Source organism: Fringilla coelebs (genome assembly GCF_963513975.1).
Source record: "Fringilla coelebs genome assembly, chromosome: 5".
Taxonomy (NCBI): Eukaryota; Metazoa; Chordata; class Aves; order Passeriformes; family Fringillidae; genus Fringilla; species Fringilla coelebs.
Window position 1 is genome coordinate 68,260,769 of NC_140033.1, and position 17,792 is coordinate 68,278,560.

At 42.8% G+C, this 17,792-nt stretch overlaps 1 protein-coding gene across 17 annotated transcripts in view; it reads left to right on the forward strand.

Annotated features, from left to right (window-relative positions):
• CACNA1C (calcium voltage-gated channel subunit alpha1 C) overlaps positions 1–17,792 on the forward strand; it is a 450,865-nt gene that overhangs the window by 358,082 nt on the left and 74,991 nt on the right. For 12 of the 17 annotated variants that reach the window (XM_084206868.1, XM_084206883.1, XM_084206879.1 and 9 more), the window contains 8 exons: positions 4,441–4,573; positions 6,195–6,324; positions 9,939–9,998; positions 13,356–13,462; positions 14,876–14,963; positions 15,731–15,838; positions 16,985–17,037; positions 17,129–17,275. In XM_084206868.1, coding sequence (XP_084062994.1) covers positions 4,441–4,573; positions 6,195–6,324; positions 9,939–9,998; positions 13,356–13,462; positions 14,876–14,963; positions 15,731–15,838; positions 16,985–17,037; positions 17,129–17,275 — 826 coding nt within the window. Of the gene's footprint in view, positions 1–4,440; positions 4,574–6,194; positions 6,325–9,938; positions 9,999–10,133; positions 10,194–13,355; positions 13,463–14,875; positions 14,964–15,730; positions 15,839–16,984; positions 17,038–17,128; positions 17,276–17,792 lie in introns of all 17 variants that reach the window. The other 5 variants (XM_084206870.1, XM_084206871.1, XM_084206873.1 and 2 more) reach the window with 3 other exon arrangements.

The following is a 17,792-nucleotide window of genomic DNA, read 5'->3' on the forward strand; positions in this document are numbered from 1 at the left end:
GGAATAAACAATTCACAAATAAAGGATCTTAGGTGGCAGCTAGTTAGGTAACAGTCCTTGAGAAAAGGATCTGAATCTTATGACCACAAGCTCAACAGATGTCAGCAACAGTTTGCTGTCTTTGAAAAGGCAAGCAAGTAGTGAGATTTATAACACAGAGAATGAATGAGCCTTTTGTCCAGTTATGGGTTGGTTTTAACTGGTCAATGGAAGCTAATCAGAGCAAAGCAATTGTTTTATTGTGTTCACCATTGATAAGACCTCTGGAATCTGGAATGTCATATTTATTTTTGGGTTAAGAGAAGAAGGGCTGAATAGAAGAGAATGGTGAAAACAATGCTAGCAGGTAGCAAGAACTAAGATTGTGTAAAATTTGCTCATTTGACTTAGGAAAGGCAGGGGAAACATCTTCAAATGCATAAAAACCTTCTACAGATAGAAGGAGTTATCTCCATTATGAAACAGCAGATTTAATGGGATTCACAGCAGAGAGAATTTTCTAATGGTGAGGCTGTAAAAGCTCACAGAGATGGTTGTGGAAGCCCAGCACCACTGAATGTTGTTAAGGACAGGTCAGAAAAGTGTCTCCCAGAAAAGACTTAGATATAATAATTAATTGAACCTGGCTTGGCAGAGGCATGAACCAGAGGGCTTTTTGTGATCCTTCCCTGCTTCCCTCTTCTGTGTTTCTGTGATTATGTAACAGGCTATAATAGGCTGTAAAGCACTCTCTCTTCTATTCCATGATTCCTAATAAATAAATGTCTGATAATAGGTTGATTTGATAGGGTAAAAAAGAAGAGTTCATTTTGAGTAGATGGACAAGAGCTTCAGACGAGCAAAATGGAAAACTGTTCATTGCATTTGATTTCCAGAACAAGAAGTCCTCACATATGCTGTACTTGTATTCTTCCATATTTATAGCAAATTTATCAGGAGGAGAGTGTGGTTCTAACTTTGTGCAATGCTATTTTAGCACTGCCTGAGGCAGGTCACTCTGGATTTAATCTTTCCATCACCTCTGTAGGCCCAGGCGCTTACTGGACACACATGCCCAGTTGCTACAGGGTTTGTGGGAGTCTTTAGTAAGAAGCACAAATAAAAACAGCTTGATACAGTTTTGTTTCTGTTTCTCAGCTGTCTTGGATTTGCTGAAAATTGCATTTTTTTCAAGTCAAATAACAGTCATCTGAATGTCAATTCTAAGTCTACTGCTAATAGAATTGGGGTTTATTTACTTTCTGTAGACAGCTTAGAAAGAGTAGCTTATAAATTAAAAATATAACAAAACACTCCATCTACTTTTTTTTTGCCCTGCATAGAATTTGAGTGCAGAAAATCAAGTGAAAATACTTTTAATGCCTGCCCTGGGGTGCCAATCCCTTACTTAGCATACTTTTCAACACAACCTAAAATGTGAATGAATTATCAGGTTTTCACCTGCCTCCTATTAGAAATGCTAAGGGACACCATCCTGCTCACTTGCCATTGCATGGCAGCAATGCCATTTCTAAACAGGCCTGTTCTCTGAATTCTTTACCAATTCTTTGTGAAGATTCAGTGTTCAGAAACCATTTGAACTCACTTCATTTATTTTTTCTCACACAGGGCCTTTCCTAACCTGCCTTGCTCAATCTCTGATTTGTTTCTGCTCCTTAAAGCAGTTTTCTTAATAACCTCTCCCGACTCTGCTTGCTGCACAGGGCTGCTCCTCAGCCCCAGAATGGCTGCAGCTCCTCAGGTCACCTGGTCTCTTTTTAGGAAGGACAGACTAGTTCTCCCAGAGATTTGTGTACACTAGAAGGATCATTTTGATGATATGTTTATTACAGGAAGACAGGGAGCTAGCCTTGCAGTCTAGTACAGAAATAGACAAAGAATTCGGAACGTCAGATGAAGGTAAAAGCTTGGGATGATTCATGGGAGCTTGAAGCAAAATAATGTCCTTATACGAGAGTTCTGGTCTTTGTACAGTAAAAAAAAACTCCCCATCATCGAATTTCTCACCAATGCTGCCCTGTAGCCTGTTTGTGCTTGTCTCCACAGCCAAAGAACATTTGCTTCTATAAATGTGAGCAGTTGTGCTGCTTCTATATGGAGGTAGATAGCCTGGCCAGTGACCTGGGATGAGGCTGTAATCACATTATTCTTTGTGAATTTGGCCCTCAATGTTTCCTTTCTTCCATGCCCTAGACTCTAAGTGAAAAGTAGAACATTGCTCTTTATCTATGGCTGAGGAACTGAATGTGTTTTTCAGTCTGAAAGTATTTGGTTCCCAGAGTCATTAATCTATATTTCTTGCTGTATGGCAGACAGGAGAAAAAGAAGAGAGGAACAATGTTCTTTATGGTCTTCATGGGGCTGATCCTTCTGCTGAGGGTCTATTTTCCAGAGGCATTGCTCCATGCCCATTTAAAAGTGTATTTTAAGCATTCCTCTGAGTAATAAAAGAAGAATGATCTCACATTGAAGGCGCAGAGCAGGGACCCAGAATACTCTTCTTAAGTCTGAGTTTCAAATATCCCACATGATCCCTGGCATTGGTTTTCTGGCCTGTTCAAGAAGAAAAAGAATTTGCTTACCTCACTCTTTGTCAGCCTCCTCTGAAGCCCATAGATAAAAGGTGCACGTGCAAGGTATGGTTATATTACATAAACCTGCACATTAACCTTAACACCTATTTTACAAGTCCTGTGTAAAAAAGTACTTCTGAGAGATGTTTCTTTAACGAATAAAGCCTGTGGAAAGAGTATTATGAAGTATATTACACATAAAATTGAGCTGTTAAAAAATAGACTGACTTAAAAAGTACAAACTCTATGTACCAGCTCAAACATTTATGCAAAGATCTATCAAGCGAATTTGAGGTGAACTCTTGGTACTGGAAGTGTAAAGAAAGAATCCCATTTACATGTAATAATGGCATGCCTTCAAAAAGGGCACTTTTCTCCTCTCTCTGATATCTAGATCAGGATCTGTGCTGATTCATCTGTTCTTTCTGATGTGTCCTGTAACCAGATCAAGTACAGTACCTCACCCTAAAGGAACACCATTCCTGGAACTTATCTCCCTTTATGGACTCAAGATGAACCTTTTAATTAGAGTAAACTCCTTTGCAGTGCCTGGAAGATGAATCAGTTGTATCTAACATGTCAGGCTCCTCTCTTAAAGATTTTTTTCCTGTCTTGCTGATTAAGTGAGAGGATTGGGATCTTTAAAACAGCAAAATCCTATCATGTAATTTACAAAACAACATCTGCCTTCAGCAGGTAGAAGAAATCCTCAAAGGCAGAACTTTCTCTTTCAGGTACCACTTAGCCTTCATCTCTGCATTTTCTATCTTGAGGGTGCTCACTGATCTCCCTGGAGATAACACAGGCTCAAGAGTCTCAGCCTCATTGCCATCTTCCTGACCTTCCCCCCCACTAAATTATAAAAGGGGACAATTTTAGGACTTTCTGATCAGTGTAAGTCTATGTGCATGTGCTCACTGTTTATTCTGGGGCACACATGTGCTCATCCATCCACAGCTCCAGATGTAGCAGCAGCTCCATGGAGATGCTCACAAATAGAAGAAAAACAATCTTGATAAACTGGAGAATGGTCAAAAGAAAAAAATATGCCCTTCAGTAAGGATGAGGTCTAAGTGCCACTTTTGGGAATACTCAGCAGCAGAAATGCAGAGGGGGGAGTGACAGGCCAGATTGTTGCTCTGTGGTAAATAATCTGTGCTTTATGCATATCTGACACTGATGGCAAATTAATGCCGGAGTATAATGAAAAGTCTCCATGAAGGACATTTAACAGGAAGATAATATCACAAGATATAAGAAGTAATCTAGCTTTCATCTGAAGCAGTAAAACCTCAACTGTAGGTTAATCCTGCAGACAATGTGGAAGCAAGTAGCAGGAGTGATCAGAGACCTGGGGAACTCAGCACCTCTGGAAAGGCTGCTGCTGTTTTGCTCTAGGGACCAGATATTCTCCCAGAGGCACAAGAGTGCTCCTCAGGTATGCAAAAGCTTTCTGCAAGAGGAAGGCGATTTTTAATTTTCTGTGTCCATGGAAAATAAGAAAGCAAATAATGGATCTAGACCTCAGCAAGAAAGATTCAAATGAGCCATTAGAAGACAAACCTTAGAAAAGCCATAGAAAACAAACCTTTCTGTTTGTTTTTTTGCAGAAGGAACTGTGAGGTATCTGAGGAGAGTGTTGTGAGAATGTTGTAGGTTTAGCAGGTTTTACAGAGAGATGAGACCAGTGTCTGCCAGGGTGAGCACTGGGTAAAGGGCACTGCCTCAAAGGAAGGAAGGGCAAGGAAACTCAAGGCTTCAGCATCCTCTTTTAATGGTTTTTAGCTCTAGTTATGACAGAGACAAATGCCTCAGCAGTTTGGAATGGGTTGTATTTTGCAATAAAAGACAAAAATGCTTCTTGCAGCAGAGGAAGATGAGGAAGAACCTGAGATGCCTGTTGGCCCTCGACCTCGCCCGATGTCTGAGCTGCACCTCAAGGAAAAGGCTGTGCCCATGCCTGATGCCAGTGCTTTTTTCATCTTCAGTCCAAACAACAGGTACTTGAGAGATTGGTTAGCCAGGATAAGGAGGTGAAGAGCTGGTACCCCTTTTACATTGGGCCCTAAAAGTGATGAGGTGCAGAGCTCCCTTCCAGCAGTTCATACCAGAGGCTTCCTCTGACCCACCTCTCCTTTAAGGCATGAAATCCTATGAAACCACAACTGTAGGGAGTGCAGTGAAAATATAAAATGGGAGTTCATGGCACGTGCAAGGCTGATTGAGGATCATCAATCATGAAAGCTTCAGAAATAAGGGACACAGAGGCGAGTCAGAAATTGGAACTCCCTGACACATCCAGGTCCAAACTGCAGGAGAGCCATCATGCAATCAATCAAGTGGGAGGTAGAAGCTTCCTGTCCTAAGGGCTGCCCAAAATCCACTCCCAGTAGGGTGTTCATGTGTCTCTGTTCATTGCTGCACATCAGGAATGAGCAAAAAAGAAGAAAGGAGAGGAGGAGGAGAGTCCCTAGCTCTGAGAGAAGCCGTGGGAGCACAGTTCTCCTCTCACACTTCACCCATGGGCTCCTGCAATGCAGCCTCATGTTGTCACAGCTGCCTTCCCAAAAGAGATGAGCAGGACCTGTGGGTGGAGGGCTGTTAGGAGACAGGTGAGTTTATCTTTGCAAGGGTACAGCAGTGAGCTCACTGCCCAATGCTCTGTGCAGCACCACATATTCCAGTGTCTCTTCCAAGACTCAGCCTTTAAACACAGCTCCAGAGGAAGGCAGGGCTGTTCCTGCACTGCTGAATTCAGAGCCATTTTTGTCCCAGCAGAGCTTGTGCCACTCCTCCTTGGGTATGTGTAACAGGGAGGGACTGAGGATGGCTGGGGCTCATGGACTGTAATGCTAGCTTTGCCACCCACCCCCTGTCATTTGTAGAACTGAATTAACCTCTGCAGTCATCTGTAAAATTGCTATAATAGGGACTTGGAGCCCTAACAGCCAAGAGTAGAGCTAAATAGATTAATGAAGTGCCTGTAGAATTATGCAGAGAGCTATTATGGGGTTTAACTCCTCACATCCTGCTACCAACATATGGAAAGTGGTGTAATGGTCTCCAGTAAGCAAGTTTGATGGGAGACTGCTCCTTCTTTACCTTCTAGGTTCCCACTAAGAGCACCAAGTGGGTCTATGTTTAGCATACAGCCTGCATGGCATGATGTCTCTCAGAAGATTTGCTGCCCTATATCCATTTGGCCAGGCCTGTACTCTGTTAGCAAGGTAGAACCCCCCCAGCTCTTGTTAAGTGACACTCCAGTCCCAGCTCAGAAGGACATTGGCACCACAAAGTCTGTTTCTACTGCTTTCCTCCTGAATGAAGCAGGAATGGTTCCATAAATGAAAGCCAGGGATATCATTCTGGGCTGGCAGGTTTCATGGAAACCATGGAAATCACAAAAAGCTCTGTCAGGAGGGGGTGATTGTCCTCCATTCAAACACAAGGAGTGTGGAGAGCCAGCATTGCCCTGCACACATTATCCCTGTGCTGGGGCAGAGGGAAGATGCTCTGCAGGGCAATCCTCCAGTCCTGCTGGCAGAAGAGGAGGGGGGGAAATGTTTCCCAGGCCTTGCTGTTCTTTGAGAGATAAAGTTGTGCCTCTCCTGTCTCTTGCAGGTTCCGTGTGCACTGCCATCGCATCGTTAACGATAACATTTTCACCAACCTGATCCTGTTTTTCATCTTGCTCAGCAGCATCTCCCTGGCAGCTGAGGACCCCGTGAGACACCTCTCCTTTAGGAACCAAGTATGCTCCACATCCTCCTTCCCTCACTGGGTATTGCAAGTGTGGGACAAGCTGATCATGATTTGAAGCCAGGAAAGGCAGAAGAGGCTGCACCACAGGCTTGGGAGTGCCTGTCTTCCATGATTTCTGCCTTTTGTAGGCTGTTTGGGAAATCATTAGGTTTTTTGCAGGAAACATGAGTCAGTGCAGAATCTGGCCTCTAGTTCACTTCAGAAGTGTGTGTAGGGAAAGGAAGAACTGGAGGCTGAAGCAAAATTATTGTTCCTCGGGATTAAAGCAGTAGAAATGAGCTTTAAAAACATTGATTGGGGATACAGATAATTCAATTTTGAGGGATTTTCAGGTTCCCCGTGGAACATTTGTTCTGCTGCCACATGCTGTCTTTTAAACTAAAAAGCCCAGGGCCTGATTTTCATTTCATTCACACTGGTATAAATCAGGAATAATATTCCTGAGTTTGATGCTGTCACTCTGGGGGAAATTGATGTCATCATGGTTAGAATCAAACTTTTTGAACACCAGCCACAAAGCTATCATTAAATTTGAGATAACCCTCAAAAAATATGCTGTGCTCCTCTCCTCACCTGCCTGGGGAGAGAAGAGGAAAGCATTCAGCACAGAGATACATTCCCACCCTCTTTCCTGACCATTCTTATTTGCCTTTTGAAATGTTCAGTGCTCCTTTAACTTTGCCAGTGGTTGTTTCCATTAGTCAGGGGTCATTGCAGAAATGAGGAGTCAGCAGACACGTGCAAGGCCTCTGATTTCTGGTGTCTGCAGTGGCACTTTGGTGCCTCGATGCCTGAAGAGTTTGCTGGGATTGAAGAGTGGGATGGTTTTTCCTTGTTTAATAATAAAACCTTAATTTAATGCTCCCTGAAATATCCTGGCCTGAGCATGCATTTGAACACATATGTGCATGCAGAGAAGGTGTTATTGGAAGTCTATTCCTGAGCATATCTCAGAGTGGCTTTGCATTTTGTCCTGAAGGAGGATGCTAAATAATCCAACCTGTACCATCAATAACCCACTTGTGCACAAATGAGGGTGCACACCATGTAGGCATAACTGAATGCCAATATGTATTAGTGCTGCAGCATGTCAGCTGGCAGATGGGCTCCTGACATGCCACAGAAACTGTCACAGAGTCTGGAGCAGAGAGATTTAAATGAGAGGGGGAAAAAGAGTCAGAGCTGGTTGTCCTGGATTAAAGAGCTGAAGGTTTGAGGCAAAGCATTTTTTTGTGTATGTGAAACCACTGGTGTTGCATGAAAATCTGTGTTTAATTTTTGCAGGTACAGATGTTTAAAATGTGTCATACAAGGGGACACTGGCAAGATGTTTGGGTTGCAAATGTGGCCCGGCTTGGCACTGTGACAGTAGAACAGTGAGATCCTCTCCTGCCCTGTGCCCACAGGGAGGCCTGGGAGGAAAAGGAAGAAAGCAAGCTGAAATCAAGCTGAAATCAAGCTGAAAGCAAAGCTGCCTCTGCCTTCACTCAGCATGAGCCTGTGCTCCAGGACTTGTGCAGACTGGGGGTGCTGCTGACACAGAGCATCCCAGGGCAGGAGAACAGGGACAGAGAGCCCAGCAAGGGCTGGTGCAGAGGATTGGGCTCTGCTCCTTCCTGGGGCAGGCTGTGTCCTTCTGTGTCACACAAGGCTCAGGCAGAGAGTGCTTGGAAGGGCCAGCCCAGTCTGACCAAGCAGCCCTTGAAGTCCAAGCAAGTGCTAAGACTGTGCTCAGCATGTTCTCCTGTTAGCACCTTGGCAAGGTGCTCATACATTTTAATATACTCTAGAGCACTTTCATATTTAGATAATAACAAATATGCCAGCTGATAAATGGGACTGTCTGCACAGGTGGGGCAGTGACCATTTTCATTAGGCATGATTTATCTTTGCTAGCTGCACCTTTGGGGCAGCATTCCCCAGCGTGTTCCAGATCCTTTGCAGGGCCCTGGTGAGGTAAATCAGCAACAGGTACAGCTTAATCACTCACTTTAATCAAGTTTGCATCTCCTTTATGTTGGTGGAGTCATGCAAAGAAGTTAGAGTGTGTCCGTGAATCTGGCCCATTGATTATAAAATTATTCCATTGATAAAATAATCAAATGTCAGGGCTTACAAAGCAGCAAGGCAAAAGGATATTTCCAGTTGTAATTTATGTAAAATAATATAGGTTAGATTTATGTAAAATAATATAGGTTAAAATCCAGATCTGTCCCTTTGAAGTGGCCCTTTCTTAAATCTCTAAACTTCAAAAATTGATAGAGCCCAAGACAGCCTTGAGAAGAATTTGGGATTAAAAACTGAGCAGTGACCTGAAGAATTTTGAGTTATATGGTAGCAGTAAGTGATACATTCCCCCATTTGACATGCAGTGTCTGCAATTCAATCCAGATTTGGATTGTGTTTAAATAGTGCAATGTGAAATAACCCTGGAGCTTGCAGTAGCTGCCCCTCTGCATACCAAGCTGTAAGAATTTAGCCACCTATAAATTTGAGTGAGGATACAGACACTGAGAGAATAAACCCCTGTGGGATGGGAGCAGGCAGTTTCCTGTTTTATGTTTATTAGTGTTTTAGCAGCAAAGGTCTAAATTTCACAAATTATCAGTTTTCTACAGCTTCCATATATTGGCCTTCTGGTTTAAGACATGATTATGGTAAAACAACAGTAAACCATGGGTATGATACTTCTGATGTTCAACATTTGTAGTGTAGACAGCGCTAAAGTGGATTGGGATGTTAAAATATATTGGAAACAAAGAGAGTTCAATCCTGGTCCCATAAATCAGTGAGAAAGTTCCCATTTACTGTGGGATGGCAACATATTGGCAGTGAAGGACATTCCTGTCCTTGATGCTGCTACTTTGAAAGCTCCTTTACACTTCTATACTTCTCACTGCCTCCTGTGACACCACTTTTTGTGTCTGCTGTGCATGCCACAGGTTTCTCCACCACCAGGCCCAGGTTCCTGGGAATGATGAGTATTTCAGCTGGCTGGATATTCAGGATGCAAATAGAAAGATGCAGGATCTAAGTTAGGCACCTTTAGCAAATGACCAAATCATGGTTGCAATACAAGGGCTGGGATTCTGTTCAATTGGCAGAGTCTTTGTTATTCATCCTAATCCAGAGCAATTCAGGGCAGAGAAAAGAAATAGCTAGAGTATGATTTTGCAGTTTGCTTTCCTTCCTTTGAGAGAGGCACAGGACAAGAATGAATGGAAGTTAATAAGAAGGAATCTCATGTTTTCCACTGAGAGACCAGGCATTCTTTGTATTCTCAGTTTGGAATCCTATTTGGGAAAACCCTTGAATGTTCTTTATGTGATTTAAAAAAAAAACCTACAGCAACCAAAGTTATTTTGCCTCTATAGTGCTCATGGGATTGTAACTCAGGAAAGATTTCATGTAATGTGCTTCTTGTCCTCTGTGCCAGGACCTTCACTGCATTCAACAGGACGTTGTTCCAAAACCATTCCCTATAGACTCGTGCTCATTCCCTCGTGACAAGAACTCGTGCATTTGATTTTAACTGTGATTTCCCACTCAAGTGATCGCTCACTGACCTACCCTCCCCGCTCCTATCCCCTTTTGTTTTTACAGATTCTCTTTTATTTTGATATAGTTTTTACTGTCATTTTCACCATTGAAATTGCTCTGAAGGTAAAGTGCCCATTTCTCTACCATTACTTGTTCCCAAGCTTTCTGGTTTTCTGCCAGTCTCTGTTGCTAACACACACGCCTGTTTGTTCCTGGGTCACGCTCAGTACCACTAACCCAACTGTGCTTATTTTTCAGATCCTAGGCAATGCAGACTATGTCTTCACTAGTATCTTTACATTAGAAATTATTCTTAAGGTAACCAATCTGAGAAATACACTTATTTTCTTCTTTTCTTTCTCTTTCTTTCTTTCTCTTTCTTTCTTTCACTCTACTTTTGTTTGTTTGTTTGTTTTTTAACCCCGTTATTATCTCTACACAAAGGGTTGTTTTTCTTTTTTTCTTTTCATTTCAAGTTTCTGTAGTTGCTTTAAAAGTCTCCTGGGAAATTTTGCTATTCAGACTGGTAATTGAGGGCCTATAGCATTTTTAGGAGAATTGCAATGAGAGGATGCAATGTTGGGAAATGTAAGAGAGGACCAAGAAAAAGGCCATCCCCTGATAAATTTCTCCCTCTACCCTGGCCAGTCTTTCTAAAACAGGATTTTTCTGCTCTGGAAGAAACTCTGAATGCACACACCTCTTATACAGGCTACACCCAAAAGGAAGGTCTCTATTCTGCAGAAACCAGCCCAAAGGGTGGCTGATGACTTCTGTGAGCACAGCGAAGTAGGAGGCAGGAAGCACAGTGCAAAACGTCACTTTTTAGGTGTAGAGAGAGTACCAATCCCTGAGACACCAAGGACAGTAGCTGCCAATGAAAATTGCTGCATCAAAACCCAGCTTCCCATTTCCCAGGAACGTGCTCTATACCAAGGGGAATGTGCAGGAGAATGGTTTAGCTTGGAAGAAAAGAAAAATAGGCTGCCTTGTTCTTAACTCTAATTTTCTCAAATTGGTAGGCTAATAATTTAAATAACAGTAATTGAGCAAAGTTCTGGCTTTCTAAATGCTAGGTTCACTTGGCAGCTGGTTTTTTTTTTTCCTCAGCAAGCTAGTTCTAAGTGCTGGTAGGCAGTGCCTTAGAGTTGCTCAAATTTTCAGCTCAAGACCCTAATAACAGTATCTATATGGAAGGCTGGCAAGCAGGGTGGCCCCTGCATATTTTTATAGAGAAACGTGCTTTTTTTGATATGACTTGGAATTACCAAAGCCATAATGTTCTCCAGGGAGATGCACATATTATGCCTGTGTGCAGTTTGCATCTGTGTTTACACAATAAATCTGAATGTGCACAGATCACATGGCAGATCCAAAAGGCCTGTCAAGAAAAGGAAAATATCCCAACAGCAATGTTTAAAAATGAAATGATAGTTCAAGGTTACCTGTTTGGACTCACAATTACTAATTCTGCTTGCTCTGAAGGAAGTGGTAACACTCCTAATGACTTCAGTGGAAGCAGAACTTAACTCAGCCTGGGCCTTCCCAAGGTCCTCCAAGGACCATAAGTGTAAGAGCTTGGTTTCTCAGTGCATGTTTTTCCACTGCCTTCACTGAGCACATTGTTTTGCAAAACAGCAAAGTTAATGTAGGTGGTGAAAAGAAAAGAATGAATGGCCATGGGATGTTCAAGGCTGCAGAGGAACAAACTTCATCTGCCCCCATGTTGCTTATAAAACACCTGCATTCTGGTGGATGCCAAGGTGACTGCCAAGGATTTTTAACTGGCGTCCTAAAAGGCTGTAACTTGTTTTATGCCCCAGGTGGGAGGCAGGTACAGATTATACACTCTCTGAGAGTCTCTTCTGAGATGAAAAAATCCCTCAATAGGCTTGAGAGAACCACAATTTGTACTGAACTTAAACTCAGCAGAGCTTCCCCTCCTGATTTCAATGGTGTCTTTCTTTCAAGATTGCCATACAAAATCTGACCAGTAAGGGGCATCTTTACCACCTTTGTTATGGCAAGAACCCCTCTTCCCTCCCCCAACTGAATGTGTCTACAAGTATAAATTCTAAGCCAAGCCCAGAGTTTATACTTCCTCCCCCTCTAATTTCTGTCTGATTGATAGTCAGTTCCCTGATGTCATGGATGTTTGGTGAAGAAAATAATCCAATATGCCATGTGCCCTTCCACCTTGCTCTGTATAAAGTTGTCACAGGCTGGAAATTTCCAGCCAATACACCATCCTGAGCTACTGGTAAGAGCCAGAAAACTCCAGTTTGACTTTCCAGTTCACACTTCTCAGCTGGAGCCAGAAAACTCCAGTTTGACTTTCCAGTTCACACTTCTCAGCTGCAAGTCTGCCTACAGCTCAGTCTCATGGTGTCCACCTCGGGTTACTTTAGACACCTAACTTAGATGAGATTCAGAGGACCAAACTTAGAAGCCTGTATTCCTGGAAGGGAATGAGAATTCCTCATGAAGGAGCATTAGCACTTGTGGGGATGGGGTTTCTTCAAAGCAGCTACATTAGATCACTCACCAAATCTAAGGTAGGTGGTACAAATACCCCATCAGCTCACCCTCTTTAACTGTGCCAGCCTCATTTAGTCAGTAAGAGAACTCTGTTACACTGTCACTCAATCCAGCTCTGGAGCTGTGACATCCTCCTCAAAGCCAGCACGTTTTCAATACCCCATCACACCCAGGCAGGGCAGAGCCTCCCTTGCAAAATATGTAACTATTTTCCCTCCCTCTGCCCAGTGATATTGATAATGATTACCTCCACAAAGAAATGACCCTGTTCTGAGGAATACAGCCTGGGCTTTGTAAGGAAAACTGAAGGGAAAACACAAGTAAATCTAGAGTAAAAATTAATAGGAAAAGGGATATGGGATTGAGCTGAACAGAAGGACCAAGCTGAAGAGAGCAGTAATTCCTCCTGTTGTTTCAGTTCAGCTCTAAAGCATCTCATCCCTGAGAGATTCTGTTCCTTCTTCATGAAGGGAAGAGCAGTCAACTGTCCACTGCAGCTGGTCTAAGTACTGAAAAGCATTACAGAAAAGCCCATTTTATTTTGTATTTTCTATTCAATTTTGATAGAGAGGCCTTTATATAACACAAGTATCCTGTTACTGAAGAAAAAGGGAGAAGCATATGATTGCAAAGAGTAGTTTTTGCAAACAGTCATTCTGCTGCTTTGCTAATTCTAAATGTTATGTACCCAGTGCACTTAAAGTGTATATTTTCCTCACTTCCTTTAGTTAGGCCTTTCACAGTTATCTTGCTGTCTTTTTCACTCTCTTTTCTTTTCATTGGGGCTCAACTTCTCCTTTGGGGTCTGGGGGTAAATTGTCTGCCAACAATAGAAACACTGCCCCCTCCCCAGTTATCCACTCTGAGCATAGCCAGGGGGGTTTGGCTCCTGAGCAGCTGCTGATGGCAAAGTGTGTTTGTGTCTCCGTGTGCTCCCTGCAGATGACTGCCTACGGGGCTTTCCTCCACAAGGGCTCCTTCTGCAGGAACTATTTCAACATCTTGGACCTGCTGGTGGTCAGCGTTTCTCTCATCTCCTTTGGGATCCAGTGAGTGAGCTATTTCCAGCTGGCTGCTTCTGGGGAGGGGATTGTAGGGCTGGGCTGGGAGGGCTCAGGCTCTCGTTGTTTTATCTGGGTAAGATTTTTCTCACGAGCCTCTTGGGGTGTTCATGAGGTGTTTTTCTCAGATGGTTCAAGGCCATTAAAATTCATCCTCAAGAGAGGAGGTAGTAACTGGGAAATGCTACTCTGGTGACTGGGAGGGGGGAATCTTTCAGAAAGAGCAAATGAGAACAAAAAATGGGTGTATTGGGAATCATGGCACTCAGCTTTGTTCCAAGGCCTTTGTTTCACTGAATCCATTCAGGACAGTTCAGTGACTTACAGTTCCCTCCTAGACTTTTCATAACCTCTGGAAAATGAGGTTGATAATGTTTTCCTACTTCCTAAGATGCTGTGAGTCTTAGTCAATGGAAGGACATCAAGCACTTGAAGAGTTTTGTGAGACTCTTCAGAGTGGTAGTGGCTGTTCTGTCATGCTGTTTTCCTTTAGTTCATCTGTTAATTCGCTTAGTAATTTATAGATTTACTCAACCATGTGTTGGGTAGGAAGTTCCCTTGTTATTTTCATATCTGGTAAGAAACAAGCTCCCAGTTGTTACCACCATAGGTTAGCAGCTCACATAAGTTGCATGTTAAGTCGAGTAGGACAATTTGTAGGGTCCATTGGACTTTCAGTCACAGTCTTAAGAATGGCACAGTTCTGTTTCTTTCTTACAGACCTAAGTCAGACTCTGGGTGTGTTAACATTAAAACTGTTCCCAAAATCAGTAGGAGAACATGATGTCATTGAGCACGAGGAAGATTCTCAGTCAGGGTTTAGTTTTGGAAGGCACAGAGAGCTCTGCTGCAGTAGTTGTGTTCAGTACTTAAAAATGAGCACATAAGTCATCCTAATCAATTCAGTGGGAGCTTTCACATCCTTAAATTTATGGACACACTTAAATGATTTGTGGGTTCAGGGGCCAGACATACTGTAGGATCAAACTCCAGGTGGATAGTCTACCTTAAATGCTAGAGTGTCCTGGACACTTTTGACTCTTCTACAAATATTTCAGTGGAGTGCTTCTTTGAGCCTTGTCTGAAAATGCCTTGGTAATGACTGCATCTTGGCACTATTTCTGTATCATAGATATCTACAGAATCTGTTTGCACTACTCTAAAAATACACTTTGCCCATGTTCCATTCCCCCTCCATTAATACAGCAGAGATTATGAAATCCAGAACAAGAAGCCAGACCTCTGAAGAAACATCAGAAATTGGTTTCCTTACCCCTGAAGTACCATGCCAGAGTTGAATAAATCCCTTATGCAGTCTCAGTGCAGAATTTCAAAGGTCTGTCCTTGCTGCACACTCCCCACATTGCTGTATCTCTCAAACCTTGCAATACTCTCTTCCAGGTCCAGTGCCATTAATGTGGTGAAGATCCTGCGTGTTCTGCGGGTCCTCAGGCCACTGAGGGCCATCAACAGAGCCAAAGGACTAAAGGTTAGAAAAGTCCCAGTGCATTCTATGAACTACAAATTCAGGTTTTTTCAGGCTACAAGGGCTTTTGCAGTGGTCCAAGTAATATTTCAGCAGAATCATAGTATGGTTGAGGTTGGAAGGGACCTGCTCTTCTTGTGGGAGAGATGCTCCAATCCCTTAAATCATCTTTGTGGCTCTTTGCTGGACCGGACTTACTCCAGTATGTCCACAGTTCTCTTGTACTGAGGAGCCAGAGCTAGACCCAGTACAACAGGCATGGTCTCACCAGTGCTGAGTAAAGGGGAGGAATCACCTCCTTCAGCTTCTTAAAATCTTGCCTAATGCAGCCCAGGATAGCACTTGTCATCTTTGTAGTGAAGGCTCATATTCAACTTGGTGTCCACCAGGATTGCCAGCTCCTTTTCTGACAAGCTGCTTTTCAGAATGGCCCCACCAGCCCAGAGGTGAAATGATGTGGTTTTCTAGGGTTACAGAGGGACACATAACCTTTCTGTATTAGATAAACTCCCTCCTATGTGCTGGTGGGTGCCCAACTATGCAGGAAGTTTCAGAGAGCTGAGTTCTGGTATTTCCTACCCTTTTCTGCCTGCTTCTAAAAATACAGCAAGGAATGAAATAAGTTGGTCCCCTTTCCTAAGGCATTACTTGGGTAATGGGTGCTGCTTAAATACTTTTTTCTTATTATTTCTATTCTTGGGCTTCTCCCTTAGCCAGAGCAGATGAGAACAATCCCACAAGTGACTTTCGTTCCTCTCTTCCATTTGCAGCACGTGGTGCAGTGTGTGTTTGTCGCCATCCGAACCATCGGGAACATTGTGATTGTCACCACTTTGCTGCAGTTCATGTTTGCCTGCATTGGAGTTCAGCTGTTTAAGGTAAAACCACTGGACCCATTCCTTCATCTATTACATTGGGCTGAATTCAGGGATGGGGAGAAAAACAGCATAAAAAGCCTGAGGAAGGGAAAATGGGGTCTGTTGTGTGTAACAGGCAAGACATTTGAGGCACTGTCAGTGTTACCTGGGCTTCTGCTGCCAGCAGTTCTCCAAAACTGAGCTAGGCATTTGCAGAACTCTTACCCATCATCTGTGATCAGAAGAATGATCAGTAATGTTGTTCTTCCCTAAACAGCTTTACATTGGCATGACATGGCCCTGGAAAGGTGAAGGGGGCTGCTCAAAAGGATTGGTCCCTGCAGTTTCTCTACCTCCCATCAGGCAGAGGAAGGGGCATACCAGATGGCCATGGGGGTTGTTCATTCCCTTCTTTATGTCTGCTTTTATCTCCTTGCCTTTCACTACCCTCCTGACAAATGTTGAGGACATACACATTTGTGGTATTTGTGAGGTGCCCCAGACAGAGGAGGAATTGAAAATCTGTCTCCATGTTCTGAGAAGGCTAATTTATTATTATATTATATTATATTATATTATATTATATTATATTATATTATATTATATTATATTATATTATATTATATTATATTATATTATATTATATTATATTATATTATATTATATTATATTATATTATATTATATTATATTATATTATATTATATTATATTATATTATATTATATTATATTATATTATATTATATTATATTATATTATATTATATTATATTATATTATATTAATTATTACATTACATTACATTACACTATACTATACTATACAGAAAGGATACAGCCAGAAGGCTACAAAGAATGATAATCAAAACTTGTGACTCTCTCTTCCAGAGTCCCAACACAGCCTGACTGTGATTGGTCATTAAGTTAAAACAATTCACATGAAACCAATCAAACAACGACCAGTTGGTAAACAATCTCCAACCACATTCCAAAGCAGCAAAACACAGGAGAAGCGAATCAGATAATTATTGTTTTCATTTTTCTCTGAGGCTTCTCAGCTTCCCAGGAGAAGAAATCCTGGCAAAGGGATTTTTCCAGAAAGTATGATGGTGACACACATAAAAGTACCGTACAAGCAGAAGCTTCATTCCTCCTTCTTGCTTTCCCAGGGCAAGCTGTACAGCTGCACTGACAGCTCCAAGCAGACAGAAGCAGAATGCAGGTGGGTCTGAGCTTTTCCAATCCCTGCCCCTGGCCTCCAGCAGTGCCTGGCAGTGCAGGTGTGCCACGTTGTGTCTGCCCTCTCCCCACAGAGGGTACTACATCACCTACAAGGATGGGGAGGTCAGCCAGCCCATGATACAGCCCCGGAGCTGGGAGAACAGCAAGTTCGACTTCGACAACGTCCTGACTGCCATGATGGCCCTGTTCACCGTCTCCACCTTTGAGGGCTGGCCAGAGTGAGTGTTTGTGGGACCAGTGCAACACTAGCAATGCCCTCATTCATTTCAAAAGAGAAAATTCAAAGGCAGAGCATAGTCTTTCCCTTTCTACATATTTAAATAAGTCCAGAGCTTTAAATATAGCAATAATAGCAGTGCAGTATTATGTACTTGTAAATTCCTCAGGGCCTGCAGGGATCTCTGTTACTGTACTTGTAAACAGTGTAAAGCACTGTCTCTAGTTCTTAAAAGATTATTTTCATTAGTAGCGGTGATACCAGTATTTGTTACCATTATTATGTGTATAAATGCATATCAGGTCCTTTTGAGCATTGCCAGGTTTCAGTCTCCCTGTGGAGCCAGCAGGGCAGTATGAAACACTTCCTCTGCAGTACTGGCACACGTGGGGTGTTTGTCCAGACCCTGCTGTCTGTGCCACTGGAGCTGGGGACTCCCACAGAGTCACTCAGGGTGACATGGACGTGCAGGGGCTGACCCTGACCTGTGTCACCAGGTGATGCCAACAGCAGTGTTA